Below are 14,459 nucleotides of genomic sequence, written 5' to 3'. Positions count from 1 at the left end.
AACAGAAACAATTCAAATGCTCATGACATGTCTCTGCGTTCTAAAATGTTACTTGGTCATGAAAAATAGTGACGTTCTGATACAAGCTATAACATTCATGAACCTTGAAAACATTATACTAAGGAAATGAAGCCAGACATGAAGGACCACCGAGAGAGTAGTATCCAGTCACGTTGTGGGCATACAATGGGATAGAGAGATGGAAGCCAGCTTGGTGGTTGCCTGGGGGATATAGCTAAGCTTGGGCTATCCCCCTCCCTTCCAGTCATATCCCACATGCTCACCATCTGGAGAACAATGAGGCCTAGGAGCTTCTACATGGCTGGTCCAGAGAGCCTCACGCCCCACTGTGCGTGCCCCAGGCAGCAAGTAGGCTAACTCCAGTTGCACCTTTGGCATCTGTTACCTTATACCACATTTTCTTTCACAATGGCTGCCTTGCCCCATCTATAACCCTCTCCATAGCTCTTGAGGTGTGTGGAACTGGTGCTTACTCTTAAGTCCTGTGACAGGAAACAGAGGCCAGGGGAGTCATTAGCAACTCCCCATCCCACCCCCCCAGGCGCCCAGCCAGGGTACGCCAGGGCTGGTCCACTGGTCCACCCTTGTCACTATTCTGCCTCCTGTTGCCTCCCTGCCTTGAACTTCCTTCCCTCACTTGTCCTGGCCCTTCTGCAGGCCTCCTGGAGAGCCCTTGTGTGGCTCCACTGGGCCCCATAGACAGACAGTTGGACAAGGGCTAATTATGGGATTATATGTATACCAGCTTGGTTTAAATCCCGCAGATAAACACAGTCCGGGAGGCTGGGAAGAGGCTTGGGAGGGGTGGGTGGGAGGAGAAGGCCATTGCTTGTTCTGAGCCCCACCCCTACCTGGGATACTTTCCAGGCAACCCTTCTGGTTTCTTGGCTCTTTTGAAGGGTCTGGCTTCGGGATCCATCACAGCCAGCTGCTGTTCAGGCAGGAGATCTTCCCACAGCCCTCCAGGCACCGACCCCTGGGAAGCAGCCGCAGGGGACTGCAGAGAGCTCAGGTGAGAGAGCTCAGGTGTTGAGAGCTCAGGTGAGAGTTGATGCAGAAGCAGGCAGGGGTTTTCTTAGCCCTGGGGCCAGAGGCCACCTTACAGGGCAGCCTTTGAGAGAAGTAACTCCCATGCCCGCTTCCTCTGGGCGGGTGCCATGTTCCTGCATTGTGTATAGACCCTCTCATGAAGACTCTCTTGACAGGCTTGAAGATCACTTGGCCTCATGTGAACAGGACTCTGTGGTCCTAGGTCCCTGGAAACCATCAGAACTAGCCCCGTGACAAATCCAAGACCGACTTCAATATTCCCAGAATCTAGACACATACATTGCCCTGCCCCCCCCTTCTCTCTCTCTTTCTCTCTCCTTCTCTCCCTCCCTCCCTCCATCATTTTAATTTAAAGAGACAGGGTCTCATCGTGTAGCCCAGGCTGGGCTCACACTTGCTACGTAGTCAAGGATGACTATGAACTTCTAATCCTCCTGCCTCTGCCTCTTAAGTGCCAGGGGTACAGGTCTGTGCCACCATGTCCAGTTTCTGTGGTGATGGGGATTAAATCTAGGGCTTAGTGTCAGCTAGAGAGGCAGTCTGACAACTTAGCTGCAGCCCTGGACTCACAGGCCTCTTGATGCTTAGGCACTCTGCCCGTTGGTATGGCCTCTTCTGCTAAACCACACTGTTCCAGACTGCCAAGCTCCAGATGCCCTCAGAAGGACGATGCTCAGTTCTAAGGCAGGCTTGGAACCCTCTCATAGTGACTGAGGTCAGTGAGTAACTGAGTACCCTCCCACTCTCTCCACTTAGGACCCACCGACAAGTGAGCTATGGACATGTCTACTATCTGCCAATGACCAAAGGGCTGGCTGAGCTCCTGGGAAGGGTTCCAGGCCATACTGATAGCCTTGGATTACCTTTACTTTGATAGGATACCCGCAGAGGAACCCAGTCAACTCTGAGGAGAGACAGGAGGCAAGAGGCAGAACCTACCATCCAAGGCCCTAGTGCGTTGGCTTAGTGAGCCCCTCAGAGGGACCAGGACACAGAGGCCATGATAGCCCCAGCCCTAGGGAGCAATAGAAAGCAGGTAAATCACCCTAGTGATCTCTTCTTTAAAGGAGGCAGGGCAATGTTCCGACCACATGGACCTAGCCATGTTACCATTGCCATATGCCACCTGGGCTAGCTCACCAGCTTACCCATGGCCCAGCCATCATGCCCTATGACTTCAGAGAAGAGAAAACAAGAGAGACAACTGGCCTGACAGAACTATAGCCCTGTGTCTTCCTCTGGGCCAGGCATCCCTGGAAAGGAAAAGATGAACGAACAGCAGGGTTCTGGAAGAGGGTCAGGCTAGGAGGCTGATTCAAAAGAGGAAGCAAGGATAAGGCTCTCCACCATGTTGGTTCTTGGGTTCCCGTGTCCTGAACACCCAGTTGCCAGGGCCTATGTGCCAAGAGACACCTCACTTGGGCTATCAACTGGGCCTTTGTTGTAGCCACTCCCAGGCAGCAGTGAGAAGGGCTAGGGCAGGCCCTCCTGTACAAGCCCAGTGTTGAAGCCACTGGGGAGCTGAGGGCAGCGTGCAGGGGGCGATGTGAAGAGCCCCGTGGCCATAATGCTTAGACAGCGCTCTCAGAGTCCCTGCTGACAAAGGAACAGCCTGTTGGGCTGGCCCAGCTCTGGCCTGGTGGGAGGTGTGGCTCGCTGGGGTAGGCCAGAGCCAGGCTGGGAGACACTCTCTCTGCCCTCACTGACAGAAGGAGCCAGTGTTTGATAGGCGTGGGTCCTGGACAGGGCTGCTCCCATCACTTCATGTTCATCAACCCCCGAGGTGGCCCGGAGCCAGGAGCAGCTGAGACAGCTGCCATTGTCCCAAACTGTGAACCTGATATCCTTGGAAGCAGAAATAGGGAGTGGCCTCATCTGGAAGGAGGTTTCTTCTCCCAAGGGTTTGAGTCTTCTAGCTGGCCCCTCTCAGCAGACAACCACAGCTCTGGGGAACCTCCTTCACTACAGACTACAATTGACATCTACAGAGCTCTTCCTGTGTACCAGGCACTGAACAGGCACCAGCAAAGAAGTTTTCTTGTGGAGCTAGAAAAGATGGGTCAGCTGGTGAAGCTGGTAATCTGAGTTTGATCCCAGAGAGCCATGACCACAACAAGAGAATCAACTCCTGCAAACATGCCACCAAGATGTGTGTGTGCATGCGTATGTATGCATGTGTGTGTGCATGTACATGTGTGTATGCGTGCCTGTGTGTGTATGTGTGTACATGTGTGTATGTGTGTGTGCATGTGTATGTGTGTACATGTGTGTGTGCATGTATGTGTGTATGCGTGTGTGTATTGCGTGTGTGTGTGTGTGTGTGTGTGTGTGTGTGTGTGTGCGTGCATGTGCATGTGTGTTTTCTAGGTCCACCATAGAATGAAAATAAAAGCTAAAGGGGGAGGAGGCAGTTTGTAAGGATGTAACTTTGTAGAGTGTTTGCCTAGCACACACACACACACACACACACACACACACACACACACACGACACCTTGGGTTGAACCTCCAGCGTTTCGTCACCCAGAATAATGGTGCACACCTACAGTTTTAGCACTTGGGGGAGAAAGGCATGAAGATCAGGCCATCTCTGGCTACATAGTAAGTTCAAGGCCAGCCTGGGTTATATGAGACCCTGCCTCAAACAAACAACAGCAAAGCTCACAAACCACTGAAAAGGAGGACGGTGGGCTATGTCCCCACTTAAAGACGGGGCTCCTACACTGTATCCACACATTTTCTGTTCCTGCTCACCATATGGGCTTCTTCCAGGCACCTCCATTTTCCCCAAGGGCTTTGAGGAAAGGCGCAAAAGGAAGTAAATCATTTGGGGTTTCCTGAGGCCAGCCTGAAGGACCTGGCCCAGGGGCGGTGCCTACCCACAGCCCTCCTCAGCTCTGTAGCCTGCACTCCATGCCTCCTGACCCCGGAGCCCATCCCACAGCATAGCCAGCGAGCCCTGAATGCTCAGAGTAGCCAGCAGCACCGCTCTGAAGCACAGGGAGGGGCACCATCAGGATGTCACACCAATATGCTCCCGTCCCCACCACTGTGCCAGGACCACTCTGGTACCTCGGTCTTGAAATACCTACTCAAGCAAATCCCAAACAAGCGTTGTGGCCATGTTGACAAAGAGTTTGGTGTGGGTCCTACCTGTATCACCTCACCTCACACCTCCTCCCTCTCTCCTTGAGCCATGCAAGTTTTTTCTCAGTGGTGCAGTTGCACGCACTGTGGCCCCATCTCAAGGGCTTTGCACACAGCAAGTCCTTCCGGTTGCAATTTTCCCTCTTGAGCACCCTGCTAAAGAACTCTTATGATCATCATCATTATCATCGTCATCGTCATCATCTCATCATCATCCTTGACAGGGTTTCTCTGTGTAGCCCTGGCTAATCTGGATCTCACTCCGCAGACGAGGCTGGTCTCAGACTCAGAGATCTGCCTGCCTCTGTTTCTAGAGTGCTGGGATTAAAGGTGTGTGCCACTACCTGGCAAGAGCTTAACTTTATAATCTACCCCAGTGCCAGTTAAGACAGGGTCTCAATTTGAGGCCCAGGAGAGCATGGGATTCCTGATCCTCCAGCCGCAGCCTCGTGAGTACTGGACTACAGACATGTGCTGCTGTATCCAGGTTCACAGCTCTCTCTCATTTCCCCCTTTTTTTCTTGTATGTTTGTATGTATGTTTGCATGTATGTGTCCATGTGCAACCTTAAAGTTGATGTTAAAAATCATCCTGAACTGCTCTGCAACCTCTCTGATCACTAATGCACTGTGTACATTAGGCAGGGTCTCTCAGTCAAACCCAGAGTTCATGGATATGGCTACTCTCATCAGCTAGCTCAGTCTGGGAGTTCCCAGTCTCTGCCTTCCAAGGCTGGAGTTACAGGTGGGTCAATACACTCAATAGCCTTTTATGTGGGTTCTGGAGATCCACACCCCAGGCCTCATGCCCATGGGGCAAGTGTTTTAGCCACTGAAGTATCTCCAAAGCCCACCATCACCATCTTTTAAGGGCGCCTAGGGCACATTCTTATATATGTTTTAATTCTCTGATCAATGCCTTGTCTTCTTGCCCCACAGTAAACTCCAGCAACAGAGGGAGAGTGTGGCTTTTCATATTGGAGTGTTTTTCTAATTTTTAGCACAGCTCCCAGCATGCTCTCGGTTCATTAATAATAATTGTCTTAGCTGCCCTCTCTCACCATGCTGATGTGTATAGTTCAAAAGAGCAGACAATGAAGAGCTTTGCCAAACTTGCCTGCTCTCGAGGCGGGTTTCTGCTAGACCAACAAAATGTGTGCTCTGTGGATAGCAGCCTATCGTATGGGAAGACAGACAGCATGTGAACCAAAATATATCTTATGGTCTGGGCCCACCCAGGCTCCGAAAGCTCGTAGCTTTTCTTGGGCTGATCCAGGAAGTCTTCCCGAGAGGAGAAAGCCTCTTGGTGATGCTGTGGAGAGCTCACCCACAGGCTGTCGTGGCGAGACACACCGTTCTCCGTGTCCAGCCACGCTGAGCCAGCCTCCACCCTGCAGCTCCTGGCTGCAGCCCCAAGTACCTGCTCGTCCACCTTGTGAGCGATGAGGGTGGCTCCCTCCTCCAACTCAGCCACGCTGATGGGCCGGACCCTAAGTGCCACCTGGGAAGAGGATTAGAGCCCTGGGTTACTAGGACCGCACTTGACCGTGGAGGGAGGGATGAGAAGGCCTTTGAATCCCTTCCCTGACAGACTTGTGTTCTCCAGCATCCAACCATCTCCATCTCCTTGGTGCTGAAGAACACTGTGGGTCTAGGGCATTGCCTGAGCCAGAGGGCATCCTGTCCACAGGGTGTCTGGCTGAGTCTGAGTGTCTCTTTACAAAGGATTGTAGACCTCAGGGGTAGCTCCAAGGCGGAGAACTGTCTACACAGGCTGCATCAGTCACATGCCCAAGTTAAACACTTGCCATTCCCTTGGGCTGAAATCCGGAGCCTTGGGGACCAGAGCCACCTGTCTGCGTCTGAGAGTGAGGCACTGCTGGGGAGGGTGGTGGACTGTGAAAGGAAAGGCTGGGACAGGGATCTAGCTGCCCCTTGGCCTTCCAACAACTGTGGCTGCGTCCTAACATTCTCAGGAAGGGTCACCAAGAACTTCTCTGCTCTTTATTCCCTCACCACTGAGAGATAGTGGGTCTCCGCCCTCAATGTATGTCTCCCTCCCCACCCCACCCCACCCCCAAAAAAATCCAGAGTCAGGGAGTGGGGAGAATTCTTCTGCTGAGCAAAAGGAGGTGCCTGCTGGATACTGAGTGAACCTAAAGGACCCCCAGTTCCTTTCATCCACACAGCCTGTCAGATTGGCTTTATCAGCCTCTTTCCTGGTTGCACTTCCTTGGTGAAAGGAGGGCCTTTGTCCTTGCCCCAATGACAATGAGTATTCTTGGAGCAAACTCTTTCAAAAGGCCATTCTCACTGCCAGAAAGGGTGCCACCGAGTCTGGGACTGGCTCCTAGGGCTGAGTCCAAGTCTCCTTTTGCAGAAGCAGGTTCTCAGTATTGTGGTAGCAGTGCTCTGCCAGCTGGCTACCGTCTGCTGGGGCTGAAGGACCATTTCCACAGATCAAAGGTTAAAGCTAGGGGCTGGGAAGAGGGCTGGAAAAGAGAGAGGAGAGATCTCCACCTATCCCCCAACCTGAGAAGTACCAAGGCTTCTCTTCGTGGCTCCAGTCTCCACCACTGAGAGTCAAGAATCTATCTTTGGTCTCTTACCTACCCTGACTTCCTCCCGTATGGCCATTCATCTCTGGCCAGGAGACCCTGGGACTAGTCAGGTGGCTTCTAGCATCTCTCTCAGGTGTCCGGAGCCCTGATTTGGACAGAGCCTGAGGCCCAGCCCATAACTAACTGTTCCAGACTTGGCCCTGGCTCCCCGTTTCGGGGACTTTTGTCTTTCTACCTGTGGTTCCATCTCCCTTTAAAGCAAGACCTGGCTGGGTTTAAGTCCTCAGGTTCACTAGAGAATCCCAGCTTTCTTCTCAGGCGATAATAGCTCAGACCTCTCTTGGGTCTTGACCTCTGAATCTTGGCCCAAAGAAGGCTGAACTTGGGCAGGGGAAGTGGGGTGCTAACTTCCCAGCCCCAGGAAGTGCCACCATCCTTTCTGGCCACCCAGAACCTGAGCAGTTGTTCTGCACAGTCCTAGACTGCCATCTCTTGCTCTCAGTGGTCACTGTGTTTGAAGCTGTCAAGTCTCAGGTCTGGCGGAGGGGAGCCAAGTAGGAGCTTGATAAGGGGGTCTCACCATGAGCTGCTGGTCCTTTGGGTCACCGCTGTCCTTCATGATTGCGGTAGGTAGAGAGCCTCAGGCCGCGACAGCTGGCATGGCCGAGACGCACCTCCACTATGGTCACCTCCTCAGGTCGCTCTTCCGGCTCCGCTGCTGCCTGACAACCCGAAACCAACAACGCGCCTGCCGCCCGAGCGCTGACCAGGAGGCGGGGCCAGGAGGGCCCGGCCGGCTCCGCCCCGCCCCCTGTGCTCCCCCCGCCCTCTGTGCTCGCTCCGCCCCCTGCGCTCTGCCCCCTGCACTTGGGGGAGCTGGACGCCTCCACCCAGGACGCCACGCCCCCCAGCACCCTTGCTCTACAGTTGCAGCGACTGCTGCTAGTCCTGAGGCTTTCTGTCAGTACGAGTGGCCACCGGTCTGAGCATCTCGACCTCTTCCCGGCCTAGCGGCGTCCGTTTGGTGGCCCCTCCGCACACACCCGTGCCCAGGCTCGCGGCTCCTGGCTGTGTCTTCTGCGCTCCCGACACTCGCCTGGCACGCGACTAGCTGGCCAGAAGCAACCTTGACTGCGGCCGCGATCTTCCGCTGCTTGCTTGACTGTTACTGGGCGTCTCCAGGGCGTGCCCTGCAGCCTCAAGTTTCCAGGAGCGATGCGAGCTTCGAGGCGGTTGAGGCCAGTGCCTAGGGTGTGGGTGGCTGCACCCATTGTCCAGAGGGAGAGAGAGTGAGGGAGTGAGAGGGTGAGTAAAGAGCTGGCCCTGCACCCTTTGGCACTTGGCTTAGTAGAGTGTGTCTTATGAAAAAGTTCCCTCAGTGTAGACAGACTAGCAAACCAAGCCTGAGGTCGGAATGGATGGATCTAGCTTGCCTGCCAGAGGAAGCACCACCCAGGAAAGTCCACCTGTGGCCTCAGGTTGCCTTTGGCCTAGGTTAGCTATGGATGTGGCTCAACACAAAATCATACGTTTACTTAAAATAATCTGAGGATCCGCTAGATGGCTTGTGCTGTAAGGGAGCTTGCTGGTAGGCTTGACTACCAGAGTTCAGTTCCTGAGACCCACACGGTGGAAAGGCCAGACCTGACACTCAGATGCTGTCCTCTGATCTCCGAGTGGGCACCCTAGTACATGTGCATAATACATAAATGTAATTTTTTAAAGTATGAAGGGAGAGGGGATGCTGGAGAGACAGCTCAGGAGGAGGTAAGAACACACAGTACTTTGGCAGAGTATTGAGTTCAGTTCCCAGCATTGACGTCAGGCAGCTCACAACTGCCAGTCACTAGCACCAATGAACTAATGCTTCTGGCCACACACACACACACACACACACACACACACACACCATTAAAAAATAACTTTTATGACAAGTTTCTTGAAATTTTGTTTTGTTTTTCTTGACAAGTTTTTCTCTGTGTATGTAACCCTGGCTGTTCTGAAACACCAGGCTGACTTAGACTCAAAGATCCCCCTGACTCTGCCTCCCAAGGGTTGGGATTAAAGGCGTGTGATACCGTCACCTGGCTTTGTTTGTTTGTTTGTTTCTGGGTTGGGGGAGTTCCTTGAAATTTTTAAAGAACTGGATTGCACAGTTCTCCATTGTGAACTTCTCAGATGACATCACTTTGCAATGTCAAAAGGCTGGACAGGCGGCCAGGTGGCCAGGTGGAACAATGGAGAAACTGTTGCAGTTTCCATTCTTGGTAACAGTAACAATTACACACTCAGGGAGCCCAGTGGAAATTTTCCTCGTCTCAGGAGCCCTGGGCAAAACAGGATTCTCATCCTAGCTCTGCCTTAAACTTGCCTAGCTGCTGAGGGCCTGGTTTTCCTGTCCTGTCTGCCTGTCACCTAAGTGGTGTTGGAAGTCTTCCTGAATGGAGTGACTTGTCCTTTGCATCATCTGTCCCTACTGAAGGTGAGAGCCCAGAGCTCTTGCAAAGATCAGAGAAGGAGACTCCACATGGTTGGAATCCAAGAAAGAAGCTGGGAAAGCAAGTACCCACATCCCTTAGGGATGTCTCAGACACCTGGCGGGGACCCAGAGGCAGAGCACAATGTCAGCCCGTGCCTTGGGACTGGTTTCCTCCGGCTTCCCCCAGGAGCTGGGGTTGGGCATAGTTATTAATAAACAGCAGTGGGAAGCAACCGGCAGCCCTGGGTTTGCTAAGTTTATAAACCAAGCTAAGCTTGCAAACCAAAGCCTCCTGCAGAGGGTCCCAGGCATTGCCTGGCCTCCTGAGGCTGGCCAGTTTGCAAATGGGGCATACTACAAAGAGAATGGGCTGTGAGTTCAGAGGGGTTTCTGCCTGATCATTTCATCATCGTTGTTGTTTTTTGTTTTTTGTTTTGTTTGTTTTTGTTTTTGAGACTGTTTCTGTGTAGCCCTGGCTGTCCTGGAACTCACTCTGTAGACCAGGCTAGCTTCAAACTCAGAAATCCGCCTGTCTGCCTCCCAAGTGCTGGCATTTTAGACCCTTGAATTGACTCTTTGCATCAGTCAACAATGTCCCTGGTCAGTTGGCTTGGGCTTTGGCTAGTTCTCTTTTTTGTTATTCTTCTACATACATAAACCTCACAGAAGCCAGCCTGTCCTGATGGGTAAAAAGAAGCGTCTTTGGAGGCACGTATGGCTGTGTGCACCTGTAATCCCAGCACTTGGGAAGCCAAGGTGGAGGGACTGTGGTGAATTTGAAGCCAGCCTGGCTTATATAGGAAACCTAGTGTCAAAATGAACAACCTTAAAATTAGAGGTCCTAGTCTGATTAACGTGGAAACCCACCTCGAGTTCATGTCTACTCTCATTCTCTTCCGCTTGACTTTGGGGTTGTATTAGTTAATTTTTTGGTTGTTATGACAAAATTCCTGACCAGAGAAACTTAAGGAAGAGTTTATTTTGATGCAAAGTTTGGGAGTACAGGCCAACATGGCAAATAAGACACAGCGGCAGGAACAAGAGATAGAAATTATGTCCACAGTCAGGAAGAAGGAGGAGGAGGGGGAGGACAGGGGAGGAGGGGGTGGGAGGGGGAGGAGGGGATGGGAGGGGGAGGAAAGGAAATGTGGAAATTAGCTCACTTTCTCCTTATTTGGTCCTGGACTCTAGCTAGCCCTTGGGGATGGTGCCATCTATGGTCACGGTGCCTTCTCCTTGCTCTGTTAAACCTTTCTGGAAGCTTCTCTGACTCAGAGGTGAGTACCCATGCTGATTCTGATGCTAAACTCATCCCACCTGGCACTTCTCTCTTCTCCCCCTCCATTGGATGTGGATGAAGTTCATGAAAACTCCCCCTCCTGTTTTTCATGAGAGTCCTCAGCTAGGGAATGCTGGGAAGCCACAGGTGTCAAAGGTCAGTCACCATAAGCCCACTTGAGCTCAGCCTTTCTGCGTTCATTGAAATCTTCTCCCACTTACGAACAAGGCCTGCCTTTGCTGATGGAAAAGTTGCCATTGCTGATGTGCAATTACATGTGTACATAGGTAGACAGGGACGTGTGGGTAAAAAGTAGAATGAAATATGCTATATACAGCCTGGCTGCCTCACACTCCCTCTCAGGGTCTCAGTCTGTCATCAGTTTTTCATGGAGGGCACCTGAAAACTTTTTCCTATATCCCTGAGAATCCAGGACACATTCTCCCGTTATCCTTATAATGCCCTGTATTATTCCTTAAAACATCACCGCAGAGGCTGGGGATGTGGCTCAGTTGATAGAGCATGCGCGAAGCCCTGGCTTCCATCCACAGGACAGCATAAGAAAGCGTGGTGGTATGCACCTGAATTTCTAGCACTCGAGAGGAATAGGAGTTCAAGGTCACCCTCAGCTTTGTAGTGAGGTCAAGGCCAGCCTGGGCTATATGAGACCCTGTCTCAAAGCAAAACAAAACAAAATGCCACTCTGCCCAACTGTCTGTGTGTGTGCTATCTTGTAACCAGCGCTGCGTGAGCTCATGCCCTGGAAAGGTAGGTCCATATCTGTGTTCCCGACATTCCGTGGCTGGGACCTGGCTCAGAGCTGAGCAGACTCACTCAGTAAGCACCCGACTTGGATTTACCTGTGCCCCACCTGTGAGCTCCCTGTTGTCCTTGGCTCCCAGCTCATTCACAGGCTCCAGCGCTCTGGGATGCTTCTCTCCTCTATCTAACCTTGGACGGGCACGACTGTCTCACCCTCAGGGATGAAATGATCGGCAGCAGCTTGTCCTGGTACCCACAGGGTGTAGTAACTATCACAGGTTAAATGGCATAGGATGGGGACATACAACTGTGTGGACACAGGCGTGTGACCACCTTGCATGCAGGCTACTGTGGCTTTGCACTTTACACCTCGCCTGCGGTTGGCATTTCCAGGCCCACTTTTGACCTCTGTGGGCGCCAGGCATGCACACGGTATGTGTATCCACAGGCAACAACACTCATGCCATAAAATAAAAACAATACATCTTCTTGGAAAAGAGGTGGGTGGAGGAGTAGCGTTTCTTTAGGCTGGTGGCAACACCAGTGGCCAGTGGCTGCATCAGCAGGCGTGTCAAGTTGCTGGCTCATGTTTGGATGGACCAGGAAGCGACAGAGAGAGATGAAGGCAGGCACTCTGGGATGGTGCCACTCACATTCAAGGTGGGCCTTCTCTCGGTTAAGCCCTCTTGGGGACACCCTCATAGATACACTCAGAGGTGTGTCTCCTCGGTGATGGTGAAGCTTCACCACCACAGTGGGAAAGGGGTGATAGGTGACAGGTGGTTGAGACCAGTGACGGCCATCAGTAAAGCTGGCAGCAGAGACACCATGTGCAGGGCTCTGCAGCCCCCATGTGCAGGGCTCTGCAGCCCTTCGCCCAGAACTGTCCGCAGGCTCTCTTCCTTTTCTTCCTCCAGTCCATTCTGGAGTGCCATGTTATCACAGTGGCACCCTCTGTACCCATGGGGAAGGGTTTTCAGGCTCCGGCAGGTGGCCCACTTTTGAGAGCACAAACCAAAGGCCAACATCCCAGAATAGTAAAAGGATGTTCTCCCACCTTGAGTTCACAGTGGTAGAGAGACCTCACAGGGATCTGTCAGGGTCCAAGTCAACAAGTAGCGACACTCTCCCCCCAAATTCCAGACGGCTCCATCTGATTGATCTTGCTCTCCAAATTAGGTTTCTGTGCCCGGCTCCTCCTCATTTTGCTTGTGTGTTTAAGACCGTCTCATGTAGCCCAGGGTAGCCTCCAACTTGATATGTAGCTGAGGGTGGAGGCCTGATGCTCCTGACTCTTCTGAGAGTCGGACTTGCTGGTCCAGTCCTCAGGTTCTGCAGTACTGGGGATCCAAATCAGAGCATTGTGCTTTGCGAGGCAGGCACTGTCCCTGCCTCACAAAACCAACACCAAAACTGATGTTTTGGACAAAAGACCATTCTTTGTAGTAGGAGCCTAGGATCCCTGGAAGGCTGGGCCATGTAGCACCTAGGACTTTCTGCTTGAAAGGCCAGGAATAATTCACTTAGCAGTTGCATTAATTCTCATGTCCCAGATGTTGCTAGATGTCCCAACGGGGCAAAATCCATCCCATAGAGCATCATACCTTTCAGAGGAGAGTCCCTAAGGGCAGCACAGGTGGTCTCTGAGACTCCTGTCCTCTTACAGTGAGGTTAGCCTCCTCCGGTACTCTTTGCCTGGATGCAGCAGCAGGCAGGGAGCAGGGCCCCAGCTGAGCCCAGAGGAGCTCCGTGTGCAGAGTGTGTGACGGATGGATGCCTAAGGATCCTGAACCATCCTGAGCTGAACTCTCAGCTCTTATACAAGACCCAGCAGTTCCTCCTGCTCTCTGTCACCTGTCACATTGGCGATGTGCAAATGGGAGATAGTGAGGCCCTTCCTGGATTCCCCCGCTAAGATTTAACCCTCAATAAACATGATTCATAACGACTAACATCAAAGCCTAGTCAAACGCAGCAACTCGTGACCCCTCACTGCTCCAGGTGAAAGGAACGGCCAGTGCTTTCCTTCCACAAAATTCCCAAACGCTAGTGTGTAGAGGTCAGAGGTCAACTTTAGTGTCATTCCGTAGGATGGCGTCCATCTTATGCTGAGACAGGGTCTCTCGCTGAACTGATCCACCTAGGCTGGCTAGGCAGCGAGTCCTGGGGACCTGCCTGTCTCCATCTCCCCAGTGCTGGCATCAAGTACAAGTACAAGTACAAGTACTTGGCATCATGCCTGGCTTTCGTGCATGGGCTCTGGGGGATCAACCATAGGTCCTCATGCTTGCACACATCAAGAATTGTGCTGACTGAGCTAGCTAGCACTCTGCCCTCTTGTTGGTGCTATTATTTTTGTTCTCCTCCTCCTTTGACTCCTCCTCTTCTTCTTCCTCTTCCTCTTCTTCCTCTTCCTTCTCCTCCTTTTACGACTAGATTTCTCTGTGTAGCCCTGATTGTCCCAAATCTGACTTTGTAGACTAGGCTGGCCTCGAACTCACAGAGATCCACTTGCCTCTGCCTCCTTCAGGCTGGGACTGAAGTGCCACCATTCCTAGCAGGCACTTTAAGTCTCTGTTGACAGCCACAGAATTCATGACACTCCGGGACTTGTAGGTGTACAAAGTTGCCTCTGAGGTGCCCTCCATCCTGCCTACTACTGTATGGAGCCACAGAATCCATGACACTCCGGGACTTGTAGGTGTACAGAGTTGTCTCTGAGGTGCCCTCCACCCTGCCTACTTCTGTATGGAGCCACAGCTTTGGACCCAGCCCACATTCAACTGCTGAAGCTCCTGTCCCTGCCCCATGCCTTACCAGCTGCAACCAGGTAGCTCTCCTAGAGCTTCGATTTCCCTGTCAGTAAGACTGCTCAAGCACAAATGTTCCAGGAACTTTGCAAAGATAATACAAGATCATTGAGAGGCCCCAAGCATGGCAAGTACCGATCGATTGTTGTTATCACTGATTTAATGTTACAAGAAGCATAGCAATAAAAACCATGTGTGTACAGGGAGAGCCAGGGTCATCCTACCTACCTACTCTCCACACTTGGGGATGTCCCGCCCCCGCCGTGTGGCCCCCTGGGGGGTTGCTTGGGAATGGAGAAGTATGTGAGGGAGGAGGAGAGATAGATGAGAGCGAGGGGGGAGGGAGAGAGGG

The 14,459-nt window shown here is 52.3% G+C and overlaps 1 protein-coding gene across 4 annotated transcripts in view; it reads right to left on the bottom strand.

The window, feature by feature from the left end:
* The window catches only part of Kif19 (kinesin family member 19), a 26,927-nt gene extending 19,108 nt beyond the window's left edge, over positions 1-7,819 (bottom strand). For 2 of the 4 annotated variants that reach the window (XM_031352574.1, XM_031352573.1), the window contains exons 1-2: positions 7,358-7,396; positions 5,637-5,717 (exon numbers count right to left, since the gene is read on the bottom strand). In XM_031352574.1, coding sequence (XP_031208434.1) covers positions 5,637-5,717; positions 7,358-7,396 — 120 coding nt within the window. Of the gene's footprint in view, positions 1-5,636; positions 5,718-7,357 lie in introns of all 4 variants that reach the window. The other 2 variants (XM_031352575.1, XM_031352572.1) reach the window with 2 other exon arrangements.
* Positions 7,820-14,459: the final 6,640 nt, after the last annotated feature.

This window comes from Mastomys coucha, unplaced genomic scaffold (assembly GCF_008632895.1).
Source record: "Mastomys coucha isolate ucsf_1 unplaced genomic scaffold, UCSF_Mcou_1 pScaffold5, whole genome shotgun sequence".
NCBI lineage: Eukaryota > Metazoa > Chordata > Mammalia > Rodentia > Muridae > Mastomys > Mastomys coucha.
Note: the sequence above shows the minus strand (reverse complement) of the source record. Positions and strands in the feature narration are given on the sequence as shown.